At 45.4% G+C, this 18427-nt stretch overlaps 1 protein-coding gene across 8 annotated transcripts in view; it reads right to left on the bottom strand.

Moving 5' to 3' along the window:
• FBRSL1 (fibrosin like 1) overlaps positions 1-18427 on the bottom strand; it is a 615070-nt gene that overhangs the window by 10001 nt on the left and 586642 nt on the right. For 4 of the 8 annotated variants that reach the window (XM_087705779.1, XM_087705776.1, XM_087705775.1 and 1 more), the window contains 6 exons: positions 16272-16367; positions 8859-8930; positions 7190-7228; positions 6032-6103; positions 4741-4873; positions 1732-1815 (listed from right to left, as the gene is read on the bottom strand). In XM_087705779.1, coding sequence (XP_087561905.1) covers positions 1732-1815; positions 4741-4873; positions 6032-6103; positions 7190-7228; positions 8859-8930; positions 16272-16367 — 496 coding nt within the window. The remainder of the gene's footprint in view (positions 1-1731; positions 1816-4740; positions 4874-6031; positions 6104-7189; positions 7229-8858; positions 8931-16271; positions 16368-18427) is intronic. The other 4 variants (XM_087705781.1, XM_087705777.1, XM_087705778.1 and 1 more) reach the window with 3 other exon arrangements.

An 18427-nucleotide genomic window follows, 5' to 3' on the forward strand; every position in this document is an offset into this window, starting at 1 on the left:
TTAATTAGGCTGAAATAACATCTCTTTTAAGCTTAATTTAAAGCCAGGCCAGATGGTTAGGGCCGGTGTTGCACTCTTGATGAAAGTATGTGAATTATATCACAGAGACTCTGATTTCACAAAGAATACTTCTAGCTAAATGACCAGCTGGGTTGAATATACACCATAGTTTTTGGAGTATAAGATGCTCCGAAGTATAAGACGCACCTCGCTTTTGGGGAGAAAAACAAGAAAAAAAATCCTGCCTCTTCCTCCCAGCAATTTGCCTCCTTGCAGCAAACAGCAAACAGCCTGTTTCAGTTTCAACACAGCCTGATTAGCAGAAGCAGCTGATTGTTGGTTGGATTGGCTTCCCAATGATCAGCTGTTTCAGGATTGCCATAGCCTATTGCCGCCTCCACACGCCTCATTTTCGTCCTCCATATCCCATCTTCAGCCTCCGCAGGTTCTGTTTTTGGCCTCTGCGGGCCCATTTTCCACCTGTTCTGGGCAGCGGGGATTGGAATATGCGGAAAATGGGGTGCGCAGAGGCCAAAAATAGGATGCGGAAGCCAAAAATGGGGCACACGGAGGCAGCAATAGGCTATGGCAACCTGAAACAGCTGATGGTAGAGGCCGATCCAACTGACAATCAGCTGCTTGTGCTAATCAGGCTGTGCTGAAGCTGAAACTGAAACAGGCTGTAAGGAGGCAAATTGCTGGGAGGCAGAGGCCAAAAGGTGGGGCCGGCGGGTGACGCACCCACATTTTTACCCTCTTTTAGGGGGAAGAAAGTGTCTTATACTTGTGTCTGTGTGTGTGTGTATGCAAGCTGACACAGATAAAGCAGACGCCGTGATTTACAAAAAAGGGGCAGGTGACTTGGCTGAAAGTTGGGACATTGCCTCTTCAAATCTGTGTCTCCCCCCTGCCCCTCTTGGGAGACCTTCAGAAATATGATCAAGATTTTCAGATACTGCTGGTTTTTTTTTCCCAATGGCAAATAAATCCGTTTTATTTAGAAGGAAGGTTTCTTTGTTTTTCTTTTTAGCTTAAGAGGGTAATTTTATTTGGATTCTATTCTGTTCTAAAGCTGATATCTAAAAATATTTTCCAAGGCAGGAATGTTACGCAGCAATTGCTCTTCCAGTAGATAAGATTATCTCCGCCCTTCTGCATACCTGCCTTCCTTTTCCTTCCCCAGGTCCTTAGACTTATATACTGCTTCATAGTATATGAATATGAACCAATTTCGTTGTATTTAAGTACAATGACAATAAAGATTATACTTATATATTGTTTCTGACAGTGAGAGCAATCCACCCATGGAACAGAAGTTGCCTTTGGAAGTTGTGGGAGCTTCATCCCTGGAAGCTTTCAAGAAGAGACTGGACTGCCATCTGTTGGAAATGGTGTAGGGCCTCCTGCTTGGATGGCGGGTGGGGGCGGGGGAGGGTTGGACTAGATGACCTCCAAGGTCTTTTCCAACTCATCTGTTAAATAATGCTTTGCAGCCCTCTCTAAGTGGTTTGCAGGGTCAGCTAATTGCCCCCCAACGACCTCGTTTTACCGACCTCATGAAGGAGCGAAGGCCGAGTCAGCCTTGAGCCGGTGAGAATCGAACTGCTGGCAGTCGGCAGAATTAGCCTGCAGTACTGCCTTCTAACCACTGCGCCACCCACGGGTCTGATGCAGGAGAAGTCAAGACACAGATCAAAAGACTAGTAAATCACAAGAATAAGGTTTACTTACACCTACCTGCCAAATGGCTGGTGGGCAGGAAACTGCTGTGATGAGGCGAGGATCCAAATGGGGTGGAGTTTGGATGAGCAGACCCTGCAACAACAACAACAACCACAAAATAAGCATCTGAGAATCGTCTTTACCGAATCTGGTAACTTAGGGAAGATCCCTCCCGAGCTTCTTGCTTGACCCATTATAGAGCTGAGGGCTTTGCTGCCTCTTTTCTGATCGTCCTATAGGCAGCATCTCCTCCTTCCATCCTCCACCTCCTCACATAACGACCCCATGAGGGTGTAGTCTGGGCAACTGTATGGAACGGAGTGCTTACTGGCCAGATGCCTTTCCTGTTGCCAATAGCAGATACTGTATATTCTCAGAGAGAGAAATATTGGCCTCCACCTGGCATCGAACTCCCAGCCTCCTGATGAGGCGAGAGCTCTGCCTGTAGGCCACTGCACCCCTCATCTCCTCCCTCCGTCTCCCAAAGTTTTTCTCACAAGGATTACAGCTGCCTCTTTCACAGGATAAGAAACTAGGGAGGGTCCCTTTTGAGCGTCTCTCTGAGGCGCTGCTACAGAGAGCAGGGGGTCAAGCTATTTTCCAAAGCACCCGAAGGCCAGACAAGGAATAATGGAGGGAAACTGAACAAGGAGAGATTCAACCTGGAAATAAAGAGGAATTTTCTGACAGTGAGAACAATCAACCCATGGAACAGAAGTTGCCTTCGGAAGTTACGGGAGCTTCATCCCTGGAGGCTTTCAAGAAGAGACTGGGCTGCCATCTGTCAGAAATGGTGTAAAGTCTCCTGCTTGGGTGGGGGTTGGATTAGATGACCTACAAGGTCCCTTCCAACTCTGTTAATCTGAATCTGAAAAGCTCTCTCTCCACCCATTATGCTGCTGTGGGCTACGTTGTCTCTTATCTGACAATTCCCTAGAGAGCATCTCTCTTTTCTCTGCCGCCAAAGGTCATTCCGACATACCATTACAAGAGTGAATTGTAACAAAGAAAAAACCCTCCCCCCACCCTACTCAAAGACCCTTATCTGCCATTGTTTCCCCCTCATCCGTCTTGAAAAACGCTTCCTAAGATTCTGAAGTGAATTTTGAGAAGAAAAAGGAAAAAGGGTCAGGCTGCCCTTGGGACCTGGTCTCTTCATCGAGATTGAACTGGCTCTGAACAACTCAAAAAAGGAATCATGGTGTGTGTGTTTGTGTTGGAAGAAGCCCCAGAGAATGGCACCCCTTGTTATCGATGTACTTTGCAACATTGCAGGTCTTCCTTGGGACGGATGGAGGCTGTCACCCCTGTAAATCCTTTAGGAGGTCAGAAGGTGCATAACAAATGGGTATGTTGTGGCCAGCCAGATCGGACAGTGAGGAGGTTTGGGGGGAATGGGCCAGTCCTGGAGTCTGGGGAAGGCTCTGTGTTGGACACAGAGATAGAGCCAGGGCCGTCTGCCAGTTATCAGCTGCCTTCACAGTCAGACAGCAGTGAGGCAGAAGAACAGATGGAGCCTGTTCCCAGTGTGTGCATGTGCAGAGTTGCCAAAGGAAGGGAACTGCTAAAGAACAGGGGGCGACTTGGGAGTACAGGTGGACGATGAATGGGCCCTCCCAGAGGAAATAAAAGAGGAGCAAAAGGGGAGTGGAGTTTGCAGGAAAGACAATTAGTTTGCTTCATTGGTTCATGACTCTCTGAGACTCCTTGCCAAGTTCTGCAGATTTCGGCCTGGCAGCTCTCCAAGCCAGATAGGGCCTGTGACTGTAAATCCTCCCTCGAAAGACTTTGCTGGATGTGAATTAGCAGAATTCACAGTAAATTAATAAAAGGGGTTTTTGTCGGGACAAGGAATTTGCTTCCTGCTCTTGGGAAGCTGAAGTCAGAGTAAACTGCTTGGAGAAGCTGGGTTTTTCTCAGTGACTTCTCCTTCAACAAGGCCAGGAGGAAGCCTCAGATCCTGGAAACCCACAGATTTATGCCTCCTTCCGCTGAGTCCCCATGTTCGTTCCGCCTCTTCTCTGCCAATGGCCAACTTGACAGAGATTTACTGCCCAATGCAGCTTTGGGGATTCACAGATGGAAAGGAATTATTTATAAGCCATGCGGGATTTCGGATTGGATTTCGAGAAGATATTATGGAGCATCAGGAACACACCTGCCAAACTCATTAAAAGATGCTGTATTTGTTTCCTGAAGGATCTAGGAAACCCCCTGTCCATGGTCCAGCACCGGGCTGCAGGATGCCAGAAACCAGGCTGAACAAACAAACAAAGGCCCATTTGTGGGATGCAAGCAAAACTGTTATGGCCCGCCAGAAGAGCTGGTGGCTGATTCGGACAGTGAGGAGGTTGGGGAGGAAGATGGGCCAGTCCTGGAGTCTGGGGAAGGCTCTGATGAGGGCTCTGTGTCGGAGGGAGAGAGGGGGCCAGAGCCGTATGCCAGTTATCAGCTGCCTTCGGAGTTAGACATCAGTGAGGCAGAAGAACAGCTGGAGCCTGTTCCCAGTGTGGGCATGCACAGAGTTGCCAGACAAAGGGAAGAGCTAAAGAACAGGGGTCGACTTGGGAGTAAGGCCACAGGGGGACGATGAATGGCCCCTCCCAGAGGAAATAAAAGAGGAGTGAAAGGGGAGTGGAGTTTGCAGGAGACAATTAGTTCACTTAATTGGTTCGTGACTCTCCAAGACTCCTTGCCAAGTTTTGCAGATATTGGCCTGGCAGCTCTCCAAGTCAGATAAGGTCTGTGACTGTCAATCCTCCCTTGAAAGACTTTGCTGGATGTGAATGAGCAGAATTGACAGTCAATTCATAAAAGGGTTTTTTGTCGGGACCAGGAGTTTGCTTCATGCTCTTGGTAAGCCGAAGTCAGAGTAAACACAAACCAGTCCTCTCCAGTCTGTGGAAAAACCTCTCTGCACAGGACCAGTCCCGGTGCCCAAAAGGTTGGGGGGGGGGGCACTGATCTAGGGCACTTCTTTTTTGTGTGATGTGTGCATCAGCAGGGATTTCCACTCACCTGTGCTGGAGAAGAGGGGCCGGGCAAGATCTTGAGAATAATGGAAGCCAGGAAAGACGCCGGGAGCTGGCGGTCTGCTGAAGAGGTCAAGTTTTCCACCGATTTCGAGCTTGTGGGGATCCAGCTGCATTTGCTATCAAAAGAAGAAGAAGAAGAAACCCACACCTCATTATCCATTTCTATTTTCTGGGCTTGGTGATGTCCATGTTGGTTGCAACCTCTCCTTGAGCCTCAGCCTCTTTCTTGAGGGAAAAAGGTGCATCTTATATGCTGAAACATACGGTAGGTAGAATGGTAGGATGAACCCGCACTCAAGATCCAAACTGGGGAAGCCATTAAGACACAATAGGAATAGCCCAATACCCTTTGGGTTCACAGGCCTTCTCATTACATCATCCCAAAGAGCCAAGGCTTCAATCAAGTTAGCTATGACCCCTGCATAACCCTATGGGAGTCTGACAACCAGTAGAATACATGTTCTTGCACAGGAATAGGAAGCTCAAGGGCAAAGCTCAAGAGAGGGTATACATACCTCTCTCCCTCCTTCCCTCTCTCTCCAGAACTAAGGAGGAATTTCATGACAGTGAGGACAATTAATCAGTGGAACGACTTGCCTCCAGAAGTTGTGGGTGCTCCAACACTGGAAGTTGTTAAGAAGAGATTGGGCAACATTTGTCTGGAATGGGATAGGGTCTCCTCCTTTGGGAAGGGGTTAGACTACAAGACCGCCAAACTCCCTTCCAATTGTGTTATTTTGTGTTCCAAAATTCTCTTCTGAAACACAGCCATTTCAGATGTCTAAATCAGGGTTGGCTTGCTCTCGGCATTACTGCCGGTTTGGTGCATGCAAAAATCTCGCTTCGCTCATGCACACTCCAGACGCGTGCGGATTTGCACAGAAATAGGTCTGTGCATGCGCGAAACGTTTAATTTTTTTTTGTACAATTACAATTGTTCTGTGCATGCGCAGAACCGAAAATCAAGATGGCAGCCCCGTAAGAGAACCGGTTCGAGGGCGTGGCAGGCATGGGCCGCTGCCGGTTCCAGCGACCCAGGCCACCAAACCACTACCCGTTTGGCCGAACCGGTACGAACCGGTACAAACCCACCTCTGGTCTAAACTAGTTATTTGAAGATAGAAAGGCTTAATACATTCTGTCCTTTACAGAGGGGAAAGCAACAGTGTGAAAAATGGAGAACCTTAGGAAATCAGGGGCGGTGAGAACGGGAATGTCAGTCTCAAAACCAGAAGAGGAATCCTCTGGTTTTCTGAATAAATCTGCTTGATTACCTTTATCTTCTGTTGGTGATGGTAGATCTGCCAAGCAATTTGTACATGGACAGCACACCATTTCCCGGGCTTCTGTAATAAAACAAGGATTTTAAGTTTAAATTAAATCCTCCCTCCCTCCCTCTCTCTCCTTCGTGCAACTGATTATGACCAGAATTCTGTTGGTAAGTGAGACATTTGCTCAGCAAGTTGGCAACGAACTCATATTTATGATGGTTGCAGAGATCCTGGGGATCATGTGATCCCATTTTTGCGATCTTCTGACAAGCAAAGTCTGTCGAGGAAGTCCGGTTCACTTAACACCACTGCATTGATTTGCTTAATGCCCATGGCGGGAAAGGTCATAAAACGGGGACGTGATTTCGGCTTCCTCATCGGCTTGTGAGAAGGTCGCAGAAGGGGATCCCTGGATCCCAGCAACTGTCACAAAGTCATGAGTTCATTGCCAAGAGTTTGAAATTTTGATACACGGATACGCCAAAGGCCGTTCAGCGTGAAAATCAGTAAGTTGCTTTTTTCAGCGCTGTCGAAACTTCAAACGGCCACTAAACTGTTGTAAGTCGAGGACTACTTGAAATTATTTTGATTTAAAGGCTGCTCTAATGTGCACATTAGGTAAAACTAAAGTTTCCCCTTGCACATATGTGCTAGTCGTTCCCGGCTCTAGGGGGTGGTGCTCATCTCCGTTTCAAAGTCGAAGAGCCAGCATTGTCCGAAGACGCCTCCGTGGTCATGTGGCCGGCATGATTCAACGCCGAAGGCGCACGGAACGCTGTTCCCTTCCCACCAAAGGTGGCTCCTATTTTTCTACTTGCATTATTACGTGCTTTAGAACTGTTAGGTTGGCAGAATCTGGGACAAGTCACGGGAGCTCACGCCGTTACGCAGCACTAGGGATTCGAACCGTTGAACTGCCGACCTTTCTGATTGACAAGCTCAGAGCCTTAGCCACTGAGCCACCGCGTCCCTATGATGTGTACATCAGACTGCCTAATATTGTCCATTTACAACCGTTGAGGCTAGCGGCACTCTTATCATCTCACCTCTTCTTTTAAGGGAAGCATTACAAATAGTTTTTTATCTGCGTCATTTCCCCTCCCCCCCTCGATTTTTGAAAATAAAAAGTAGATTAAAAAAATAAATAAATCCCCAACAAACCTTACTTACTCGTACAGGAGCCCGATAGGCGTCAGCCACCTAGGGAAAACATGAAAAATAAAATCAACATTTTGTTAGTGCTGGAAGCCATCTTTTGCGCTCAAGCCTGCCGCCTTTATTGTTGTGGGAAACTGGGATTATAGGGAGATATATAGTCAAAACAACATTATTTTCTCAGAGAGTCAAGGACGTCTTGTCCTGTAGCTGCTATGGTGTGACTGGAAGGCATCTCCAGTTTTGGACAGTGCCTGATTGGGCCATGGGATGGACATGTGGGTGCTGGGCAGGGACTTGAACTTTTGTTCGGGTGGGGAAAACCTGGGGGCTTTCAGATTCGGGTTTTCCCAGATGTGCCAATGTGACATCTCTAATAAAATGGAACTTTGAGGAAACTTGAGCCTCAGAGTTGTCTTTCGTTGAGGGTGATACTTGGAAACCTGGCATTAACCCGAATCCTCTTTAAAGAACTCTACCAGCTCCCTCAAACTCCGAGGTGCTGTCCGGGGTCTTGAGCCCCCAACATCGACCCAAAACCAGGTGGCATCAAGACTCCATCCATCCATCCATCATTGTAAACCAAGCCAAAATAAGAAAAATAGTCCTTTGTAGGTCAATGTTTATCATGCGTCAACCCCAAAGGGGAGCCGAAAGAAACTCACTGGACTTGATACCAGAGGTGGGTTCCTACCGGTTCGGTCAAATAAGTAGTAACTTGGCAGCCTGGGTTGCTGGAACCGGTAGCAACCCAGGCCTGCCATGCCCCCCCGAAACCGGTTCGCCTACAGCACCGCCATCTTGATTTTCGTTTCTGCGCATGCGCAGGACAATTTTCATTGCGGAAATGAATTTCCCCCCTTTTTAATTTTTAAAAAAAATATTTTTATTATACATTTATACAATCTTTCCAACACGTCTACATCTTTTAAATATCGATTATGTTTCTTCTCTCTCTCTCTCCATCCATCCATCATATATATATATATATACACACACATACATACACACCTTATACAACTATAACTCTATCTATCTATCTATCTATCTATCTACAGCATTCTCTATCTATATCTATCTACAACATATCTATCTATCTATCTATCTATCTATCTATCTATCTATCTATCTATCTATCTATCTATCCATCCATCCATCCATCCATCCATCCATCCATCCATAGATACATACATACATACATACATACATACATACATACATACATACATACATACATATTTTACATATCTTTTATCTCTATTAATTCCATACAATACATCTTTTATATACATTTAATTCTCTTATATTTCTTATTTCATGCTATTTTTATATACAATCTATCTTATATTTTCCCCTCTTATTAATTCTGCGGTTTTGTATTTATTTTCTGTCCCCTTGATCTCTTTTAGTTCCCTTTATTGCTTTTCTATTATTTTTTTAACCTCTTTCCTCTAGCCATTTGTACCAAAAGTCCCATACTGTGTAGTACTCGGATTCCTCTTTGCCTTTCGGCTCTTTTGTGAGCCTGTCCATTTTGGCATATTCCAGTATTCCCCCAACCCTTTTTAACCGTTTTGCGGATGTGCAGACCTTTTTAGATGCAAACGCGCATGTGCGTGGAGCAAAGATTTTTGCGCACCGAACCGGCAGCAACCTATCCCTGCTTGGCACCTACCCCTGGCGTCTTCTGCAGAAGCGTGTGGTGCACTGTGCTGGGCCTGCTGGCCACATCGATCGGGTTCGAAGTCTAGAAGAACAAAAACGAAAATGTCGGTGAGATTACTTGTTCTAGCAATGCTTCGATGCGACGCTAAGCAAACACCATTGGATGAGCAATACAGGCACAACTGAGCTCAAAATCGCACTGTCCTTCCTTCCTTCGTCAAATAAATACAGGTAGTCCTCGAATTACAACCGCTTTCATTTAGTGACCATTCAAAGTTACCATGGCATTGAAAAAACTGATTTATGATCGTTTTCCACACTTAGGACTGTGATCCCAATTCAAAATTCAGACGCTGACCAAGTGACTCATATTTAGGATAGTTACAGCATCCAGTGTGTGTGTGTGTGTGTGTGTGTGTGTGTGTGTGTGTGTGTGTGTATGTGTGTGTGAGACGTGATCCCCGTTCCCAAACTTCTGATGAGCCAAGTCAACAGGGAAGCCCGATTCACTTAACAACCACGGGGCTCACTTAACAACTACAGCGATTCACTGAACAGTGGTGGGAAGAGAGGCGGTAAGAACAAGGCAAAGTTCACTTGACAACGATCTCACTCAGCAACCGAAATGTTGGGCTCGGTTGGGGTCGTTAAAAGTCGAGGACGGCCTGTTATGTTTGGACGGGGTTTGAAACTGTGCCAATTCCACCCCCCCCTTTTAAAACGAAAGGGACTTTTGCTCTCTTGGAAATGCAGCTGCTCGCCAGGTAAATCCAGGTAAATAATGTCTTTTTAATTCCTGTGTTATGTTCGCTGTTGTTTTAATTGCTGCCCTCGCTGACGTCGTGTTGGCAGCCGTGCAGAACGGGTCTATCCTTTTCTTTCATCCGCAGTTTTTTCTTCTTCCCTTTCGACATCTCAGCCGAGCCCGCAGGCCTTGAGCCTACTGGAAGATGCCAACCGAGTGCTAATCGGGTCTGATTTGCTGAGCTCTTTAGAGATCAACCCAGGTCAGCTAAATGCGGCCGGCTCCAGAGACGTTAATTCCGTGTGTGTGTGTGTGTATGTGTGTGTGTGTGTGTATGTTTTCGTAGATTTTCACGGGTGTGGGTATGCTGGTCTTGTTGTATTCGGGTCTTTTCCCGTGTAAGATTGAGATTGTCTTGGCAACATTTCAGCGAGGTCTCATTCGCCATCTTCAGGCTGGGTTTTGGGCTTAAAGCGTGGTCGGAGCTGCTGTCTTTCTATAAATCTTGGTGTGTGTGTGTGTGTGTGGAGTGCTGCCTTTGTTTCAGTAAGTGGAATGATTGGTTGTGTGGTTGTATCATGATTGGTAGATTGGTGCTGATTGGTGCTGGCTGTGTGTCTATTGTTGTTTCGTGTTGTAATGGCCTGGGTGGTGGGTGGGGCTCATTTGTTGACTAGGGCTGGTTTCCAGATATCTGGTAGGCGGGAGGTATCGTCATGTTGTAACGATAGACAATCGGGTGTAGGTATGCTGGTCTTGTTGTATTCGGGTCTTTTCCCGTGTAAGATTGAGATTGTCTTGGCAATGTTTCGACAGGGTCTCACTCGCCATCCGAAACATTGTCAAGACAATCTCAATCTTACATGGGAAAAGACCCGAATACAACAAGACCAGCATATCTACACCCGGGAGGAGAAAGAAGAGCTCTCGGTAATGCTTTGGAGGACTCATCAGGCTGTGTTGGTCCTTGAGGCGGTCCACCCCCTGTCAAAGTTGGCCACATCAGGAAGGAGAGCCAACTTTCTCAACCTTAGCAACTCTTTAAGATGTGTGTGGACTCTGACTCCCAGCATTCTTTGCTGGCTGGGGAATTGTAGGAACTGAAGTCCACGCCACATTAATGATGTAGGATATAATAACAGAAGCTTGAAAGTTTGTCTGAAATTCCCTTTGTCTTTTTTTATACACACGGAATTCATGTGTGGGTATTTTACCCACCTACCTACCTGCCTACCTACCTACCTACCTACCTACCTTTCTTTCTTTCCTTTCCCTCCCATTGTCCTTCCTTCCTCCCCTCCCACTGTCCTTCCTTCCTTCTCTCCCTCCCATTGTCCTTCCTTACTTCCCAATTTCTTTCTTTCCTCTCTCCTCATTATCCATCCTTCCTTTCCTCCCTCCCATTGTCCTTCCTTCTCTCGTTCCCATTGCCCTTCCTTCCTTCCCACTTCCCTCCCTCCCTATTGTCTGTTCTCCCTCTCTCCTCTAAGCTGTTTCTTCTCTTGTTGCCGCTCCTGCAACCCTTCCTCAAGGCTACTTCAACAATCTTTCTCCTCCTATGTGCCTTTGCCTTGTTGACCGATTGCCACAGTTAACCAAGTCCTCCCCAGGGGGATGAGTTTTGTCTCTGGAGCCGGCAGTCATCGTATCCCAGTGCCAGCGGTTTTTTTTTTTTTTGAATGGAACAAGGACTCAAGAGCCAGCCGCTATCTATCTCCTTGCCAGGGCCCAGCACCTGTTTCCTTCCAAGAGGAGAGCAGTTCAGTTCTCCTAATTCCCTAGCTAGACGTGAACGTTGTCAGACAAGCCAAATCGGCGTCAGTTCTCAAAGAGGAAGCCTTTTTGGAATGGCCCGTCACAGGGTCAGCCACGAGGGATGAAGGGTTGTTTAAAAATAGGGATGGCTGGGGAAGAAGGAAGGGATGAAGTCTCCCGAGCTCTGGGTGGGCAAGACCTTCAGCCTCCACACACACCCTAGAAAGCACCATCAGGAAAACAGAAAAGAAAATACTAAATATACAAATATACATTCAAGAGCGAGATATAAAAGGAAAAAAAAACATAGGATAGATTAGCGAAGGTAAGGGAATAAAAAATGATACTAAACTATATTTGGGTTTGCGGAAATACCATCCCAAGGAAACATAAACTAAGATTTGAAAGAGACACCTATAGCAACAGAAAAAGAAGGGGAGAGAGGAGAAGAGGAGGAGAGGAAGCCGAGGGAAAGAAGAAAGAGGTAAGGAGAGGAGGGTGGAAGGGAGAGAAAGAGAAGGAGAGAGGGTAGGAAAGGGAAGAGTAGGAGTAGGGGAGAGGTAAGAGAATAAGAAATGATACTAAACTATATTTGGATTTGCGGAAATACCATCCCAAGAAAACATAAACTGAGATTTGAAAGAGATGCCTATAACAACAGAAAGAGAAAGGGAGAGAGGAGGAGAGAAGGAGGAGGGAAGAAAGAAAGAAAGAGGTAAGGAGAGGAGGGTGGAAGGGAGAGAAAGAGAAGGAGAGAGGGTAGGAAGGGGAAGAGTAGGAGTAGGGGAGAGGTAAGGGAAGAAGGAAGGGGAAAGAGAGGAGTAAAGAAGGAAGTAGAGAAGGGAGGGAGGGAGAAAATAAAGGGAAAATAAAGTGGTGTTACAACAGGTGGAAGGGGTGGTAAACAAAGCAACCCAAACTGTATATTATAACCTTTTGAATGGAATAACAAATGTATAAGAATGACAAATGTAAAGGAGAAGAACTATGTGAATGTATACCTATAATTGTATATAGGAGAATAAAAAACAAAAAACTTTTTATAAAAAACAAAGAAAGCACCATCAGACCCTTCTCCAAACTGATGGACGGAGAGGCCAAAAATAACAGCTGCGATGTGTTTTAAGGTCACGTTACATTAATTGGTTGAATGATAACAGAGCCCCCCTGATCCTCTCTTTCCCCACTCCCCACAGCCCCCTCCCCACCCCAAGACAGATGGGAAGGTTTCCTTCTGCAAAGCGAATTGAATCCTTTTGACCTTTCCCCAGTTCTTCTGCTCACGAGAATCAGCCTCTGGGAAAGCCAATGGCGAAAGTCTGCAGTCAGGCTGGGATCAGGCGGCCAGGATTTACAGAGGAGGCCTTGGGGACGGGACACCAAAGGCAGGGAAATCAAAACAACCTCTTTCCTTCGGAGGGCAAGGGGAGAGAGAATTCATTACACCCCCAGCCAGCCCTCCCCGGACATGTCTGTCACGATGATCTAGAGCTCAAGTCATGGGCCTCCGGGGAGGAAGAGGAAAAGTTTTGAGCCTTCAGAAAGGTTAGAATGATTTGTGCGAAGTTTGGTTCTGCTTGGAAGATTTGCATTCTGTCTCTCTTCCAAGGAGATTAATCACAATCTCTCTCTCTTCTCTTTTTGTCTCTGTCTCTCTCTTCTGACTCTCTCTCCTCTCTCTTCTCTGACTGTCTCTCTTTGTGTCTCTCTTCTCTGTGTGTGTGTCTTTCCTCTCTCTCTTCTCTCTCTGCATTCTCTCTCCGTCTCATCTCTCTCTGTGTCTCTCCTCTTTTTCTCTCTCTCTCCCCCTCTCTCATTTGTCTCTATTCTATTCTCTCTGTCTCTCCTCTCTGACTCTCTTTCTCTCTCTCTCTTTGTCTCTCCACTCTGTCTCTCCCCCTTTTCTCTCTCTCTGCATTCTCTCTCCTCTCTGACTCTTTCTCTCTATTCTCTCTATCTCTCTCTCTGACTCTCTCTCTTTCTCTCTCCTCAGTCTCTCCTCTCTGTCTCTCCTTTGACTCTCTCTCTCTGTCTCTCCTCTCTCTCTCCTCATCTCTCATCTCTCTCTCTGTCTGTTTCTCTCTCTCTCTCTGCCTTTCTCTGTTTCTCTTTCTTTCTCTCTCTCCCCAAGTTAAAGATAATTTAGGTGCGGCCAGTTTCTCCCACTTCTGCCAAATATAGCAGGAAGAAAAAAAGGAGGATGGGAATTCTCAAGGCAAAAGATTCATGGCCAGATACGAGAGAGGCCGTGAGAGGTGATGTATCTTCCCCACATGCTGAACAGAGGGGGAAAAAAAGGAAGCATCTGTTGATTGAGTTCACACATTTGGCTTAGTAGCGGGTTGTTTCCATCCCAGAAAAACACCCGTCTGTGTGGTAAGTAAAGAACCGAAGCTGAACTGTGTTGGCGTAAAAAAAAAATCAATCCTAATCAACTGGGTTGTTTGGAGGACCAAACCTACCTACCTCTCCCTCCCTCCCCCCCTCTCTCTGCCCCTCCCTCTCTCTCGTTTGTTAAGCCTTGATTTATTTACTGTGGTGTGCCTCCACCATAAACCATGGTAAGCAGAACGTTATATAGCATGTGTGAAACCAGATGTCTCTTGTCTTGGATTTATGGGTCAGTTGCAATCCTACACGGCTTCTGGAGGATTTCAGTTGAGTGAGTGTTTCTTTGGCTGACACTGGAATGCATCAAAACTGGATTTTTACACCTGTATTTCTTCTTTCATCTCTTTTTTCCTAAGCTTTATGTTTTTTACTTCCATTCATGGACTTTAGTACAATATAAAAATCTATCATCTATCTATCTATCTATCTATCTATCTATCTATCTATCTATCTATCTATCTATCTATCTATCCATCCATCCATCCATCCATCCATCCATCACTTGACATCCATCCATATCTTTCCATCTCTCCATTTATCCATCTCCATTCTACATGCCTTTCATCCATCCATTATCTATCTATCTATCTATCTATCTATCTATCTATCTATCTATCTATCTATCTATCTATCTATCTATCTATCTATCTATCTATCTATCTATGTCATCTATCTATCTATCTATCTATCTATCTATCTATCTATCTATCTATCTATCTATCTATCTATCTATCTATCTATCTATCTATCTATCTATCTATCTATCTCTTGCCATCCATTCATCTTTCCAACCCTCCATCCATCCATCTATCTACTTACCTATCATCTATCCATCCACCCATTCATTGTCTGTCTGTCTGTCTGTCTGTCTGTCTGTCTGTCTATCATCTATCTATCTATCTATCTATCTATCTATCTATCTATCTATCTATCTATCTATCTATCTATCTATCTATCTATCTATCTCCATCCATCCATATCTTTCCATCCCTCCATTTATCCATCTAGTTATCTACCTTCCTATGATCTATCCACCCATCCATCCATAGTCTAAAAAGATCAAAAGTCATTTCTTGGTATGTTTTTTTTCTGTCTCTTTTGCTGTTACATTTTCTGTCTTGTGCTTTTAAGCTTTTTCTAGGATTTCTTTCTTTTTCTTTTTCTCTTCCTTATATTATATTTGTTTGTATTAGTTCTTTTTACTTGGGTTTTAAAAAGTTTTAATAAAATTATTAAAGATATAGAGAGAGAAAGAGGGAGGGAGGGGGGAGAGAGAGAGAGGGAGGGAGGAGTTAATGGAAAACAGGCTGCTGTTAACTGATCTGTTTCACAGATGGCCTTGTGTTTTTAGTTGGTTTCACTGCAGCCATCAATTTGATGGCTGGCTTGAGAGCTGCCGGAGGCCTCCTGCCCTGCAAAAGCCCCAGGCTCATTAAGACATGCGTTCAGAATCTACTCCCAGCTTCCTGCTCCTGCCTTTTCCTCTCTCTCTTTCCCTTCCCTTTCTTTCATTCCTCCCTCCTTTCCTTTCTCCTCCCTCCCTCCTCTTCTCCTCTTCCTCTTCTCCTTCTCCATTATGAAAGAAATAACAGAATAACAGAACTCCCCCTCCTCTTCTCCTCCTCCTCCTCTTCCATTACATATAAAAAATCTACTTCTTCTCCCTTTCCCTCTCTTTTCCTTCCCTTCCTTCCTACTTCCTTTCCCCTTCCTTCCTTCTTGTCTCCTTTCCTTCTCCTTTCTGCCCTTCTTTCCTTCCTTCCTCCCCTCCTTCTCTTCCTCTTTTCTTTCTCCATTATGAAATAAAGTCAGAATAACAGAACCCCTCCTCCTCCTCTTCCATTACATATTTTAAAAAGTCTACTTCTACTTCTCCCTTTCCCTCTCTCTCTTTTCCTTCCCTTTTTTCCTTCCTACTTCTTTTCCCCTTCTTTTCTTTCTTTTTCTATCTCCTTTCCTCCTTCTCCTTTCTGTCCTTCTTTCCTTCCTTCCCCTTCCCCTTTCTTCTCATTATGAAAGGAAGTCAGAATAATAGAACCCCCTCCTTCTTTTTCTCCTCCTCCTCTTCTCCTCCTTCTGTTCTTCTTCCCCTTCTCTTCCATTACATATAAATATAAATGAACCCTTCCTCCTTTTCCCTTATGAAAAAGAAATAAAACTTCTTTCTCTTCGCCCTCTAATAGATTCATTTGGGTTTAATACGAAGAGGAAATATTTTCCTTTTGGTTTGGCAACATGTACAAACCAGGTCACTGCAGCTTGTTTAAAAAAATGATAAATGGATAAAACAAACCCCGTGTCTCCATTTTATGAACAAAAACAACTTGTCAGCAGCCCAGGGCAACCACAGGCTCAGAGAGGCCCCTTCTGAAAACGAACGCTGGATTCAGGAAAGAAGACAGGTGAGCTGTTTTTTATAACCATTTCTTTGAACACAGCCAGTTCCAGTCTCTGCCCCGATTTGTTTGGTGAAAGGACAATAAATAAATAAAAATAAAAGGTGTTTGACGAAGGAACGTGGTCGATATTTACCTTGGGTTGAAAGGCTCCTTGGAGGGACCCGAAAGGACCTGGGTGGGGGAGCATGGAAGGCATTCCTGGCACATTGGGGGTGTAACTTGGAAAGAACTGAGGGGGGTGAAAAAGAAGAAGAGAGAATTTGCATTAGAGATGGGATCATAGAACAGTGGGACATATCCGGGGGCAGTTTTTAATTTTTCGGAAGGGAAATGAAGCCGGCGCCAAAAAGCAAGATTTCGAAGGCCTCTTTTTCTCGTACCCCCTAGAGTCCAAATAAAATCCTTCTTTTTCTCTCCTTCCCCCCTTCCTTTTCTCTTCCTCCTTCCTTTTCACTTCCTTTTCTTCCCCTCCCTCCTTCCCTGTCCTTCACTTCCTTCCTTTTCTCTCCCTCCTTCCTTCTTTTGCTTTCTCTCCCTCCATCCTTTTCTCTCCTCTCCCTCCTTCTTTTTCTTTCCATCTCTCCTTCCATTTGTCTTTCCTTCCTTTTCTCTCCCTTCTTCCTTCCTTTTCTTTCCCTCCCTCCTTTCTTTTCTCTTCCTCCCCCCTTCTTTCTCGCCCTCCCTCCTTTTCACTCTCCCCCCTTCCTTCTTTACTCCCTCCTTTCCTCTGTCTTTCCCTTCCTCTCCCCTCCTTCCTTCCCAATTTCCACTGAAGCAGCAGTTCTGCACCACTGAGGCTCTTTTGACATAAGCCAAGATGACTTCACTTGGCCACTCCCTTCCCGTGGTTGGCCTTCACAAGCCTCCTGCAAAAGAGCCCCCTTTAATCTTCACCAACCCTCCCAATTCACACGGGGGGCCAGCCAAGAAGCCCAAACTTTTACCCAACCACAACTTGCTTCCTTTGATGCTGCTGTTGATGCAGCCAGAAAGAGATATCGAGGGGTAGAAAAGAAGGAAGGCAGGAAGTTCTGTCTATACTTCCTTTCCTGGGCTGAAAGGGGGAAGATGCCCATGAGGTTAAAAGATGGGGAGGCATGTCTGTTTTGGAGAACTCCTGGCTGTCTTTCTCAGCCAAATTCTCTGCAAGCCAGAATGGTCTAAGGTCTTCTACCTGTGCAGGATAGTCTCAGAATACAGAATCACAGAATTGGAAGGGACCTTGGAGGTCTTCTAGTTCAACCCCTGCTCAGGCAGGAGAACTTATATCATTTCAGACAGGTGGTTGTCTAGTCTCTTCTTAAAAACTTCCAGTGATAAGGAAGGAAGGAAAGAAAGAAGGAAGGAAGGAAAGCAGAATAACAGAGTTGGAACGGACCTTGGAGGTCTTCTAGTCCAACCCCCTGCTTAAGCAGGATACTACCCTTGACCATTTTGGACAAATGGCTGTCCAGTCTCCTCTTTAAAACCTCCACTGATGGAGCCCCCACAACTTCCAGAGGCAAGCTGCTCGAGCTAGAAGACCTCCAAGGTTCCCTTCCACCTCTGTTATTCTACGTTCTAGAATTATCAGGATACATTAATTTAAATTATGATCAATTTGGGTGCTCCGTCTCTGGAAGTTTTCAAGAAGAGATGGGACGACCATTTTGTCCAGAATAGTACAGGGTCTCCTGCTTGTGCAAGGGGTTAGACTAGAAGACTTCTGAGGTTTCCTTCCAATTCTGTTATTCCGCAATTCTGTGAAGTCAGCTTCTCTCATACATCTCTTTTCTACAGTTGTAGAAAAAAGAAGAAGAGAGGGATACCCTTGAGATAAGCTCTTGGAGTTGACATTGTGCAGTTTTATTGGCAGCGAAACTGAAGTGTTTTGACACAGCCTTCCCTGTGTGATGGGTTTTTTTCCCTTCACCCTCCAAGGTTAGTCTACACAGCCTTGGGCTTCCCTGCAGGGGTAGTCTTCTGTTCAAGGATGATCTGTGGCCAATTCCAGAAACATCCAAGGTTGTCCAGGCATTGCCATCTACCAAAGCCCATCCAAGTAAAATAACAGAAATAAAACAATGTCAGAGCTGTAATAATCAGCCCTTTCTGGCCAACCAATGTCCTTGAGATTATTATTATTATTATACACTTTATTCATTAAACATGAAACTCAGCCAACTGAACATTCAAAAATGCATTGCAAATACCAGTGACTGATGCTAATGGTTGATACGGTTTGCTGCCAGCGTCCTAGGTATCAACCAAGTACCTCCTTAAAATATAAGATGTTCTGAGTAGCGCAGT

The sequence above is a fragment of the Thamnophis sirtalis genome, unplaced genomic scaffold (genome assembly GCF_051295495.1).
Source record: "Thamnophis sirtalis isolate CommonGarterSnake01/CBP01778 unplaced genomic scaffold, rThaSir2_p1.2 scaffold_2, whole genome shotgun sequence".
Taxonomy (NCBI): domain Eukaryota; kingdom Metazoa; phylum Chordata; class Lepidosauria; order Squamata; family Natricidae; genus Thamnophis; species Thamnophis sirtalis.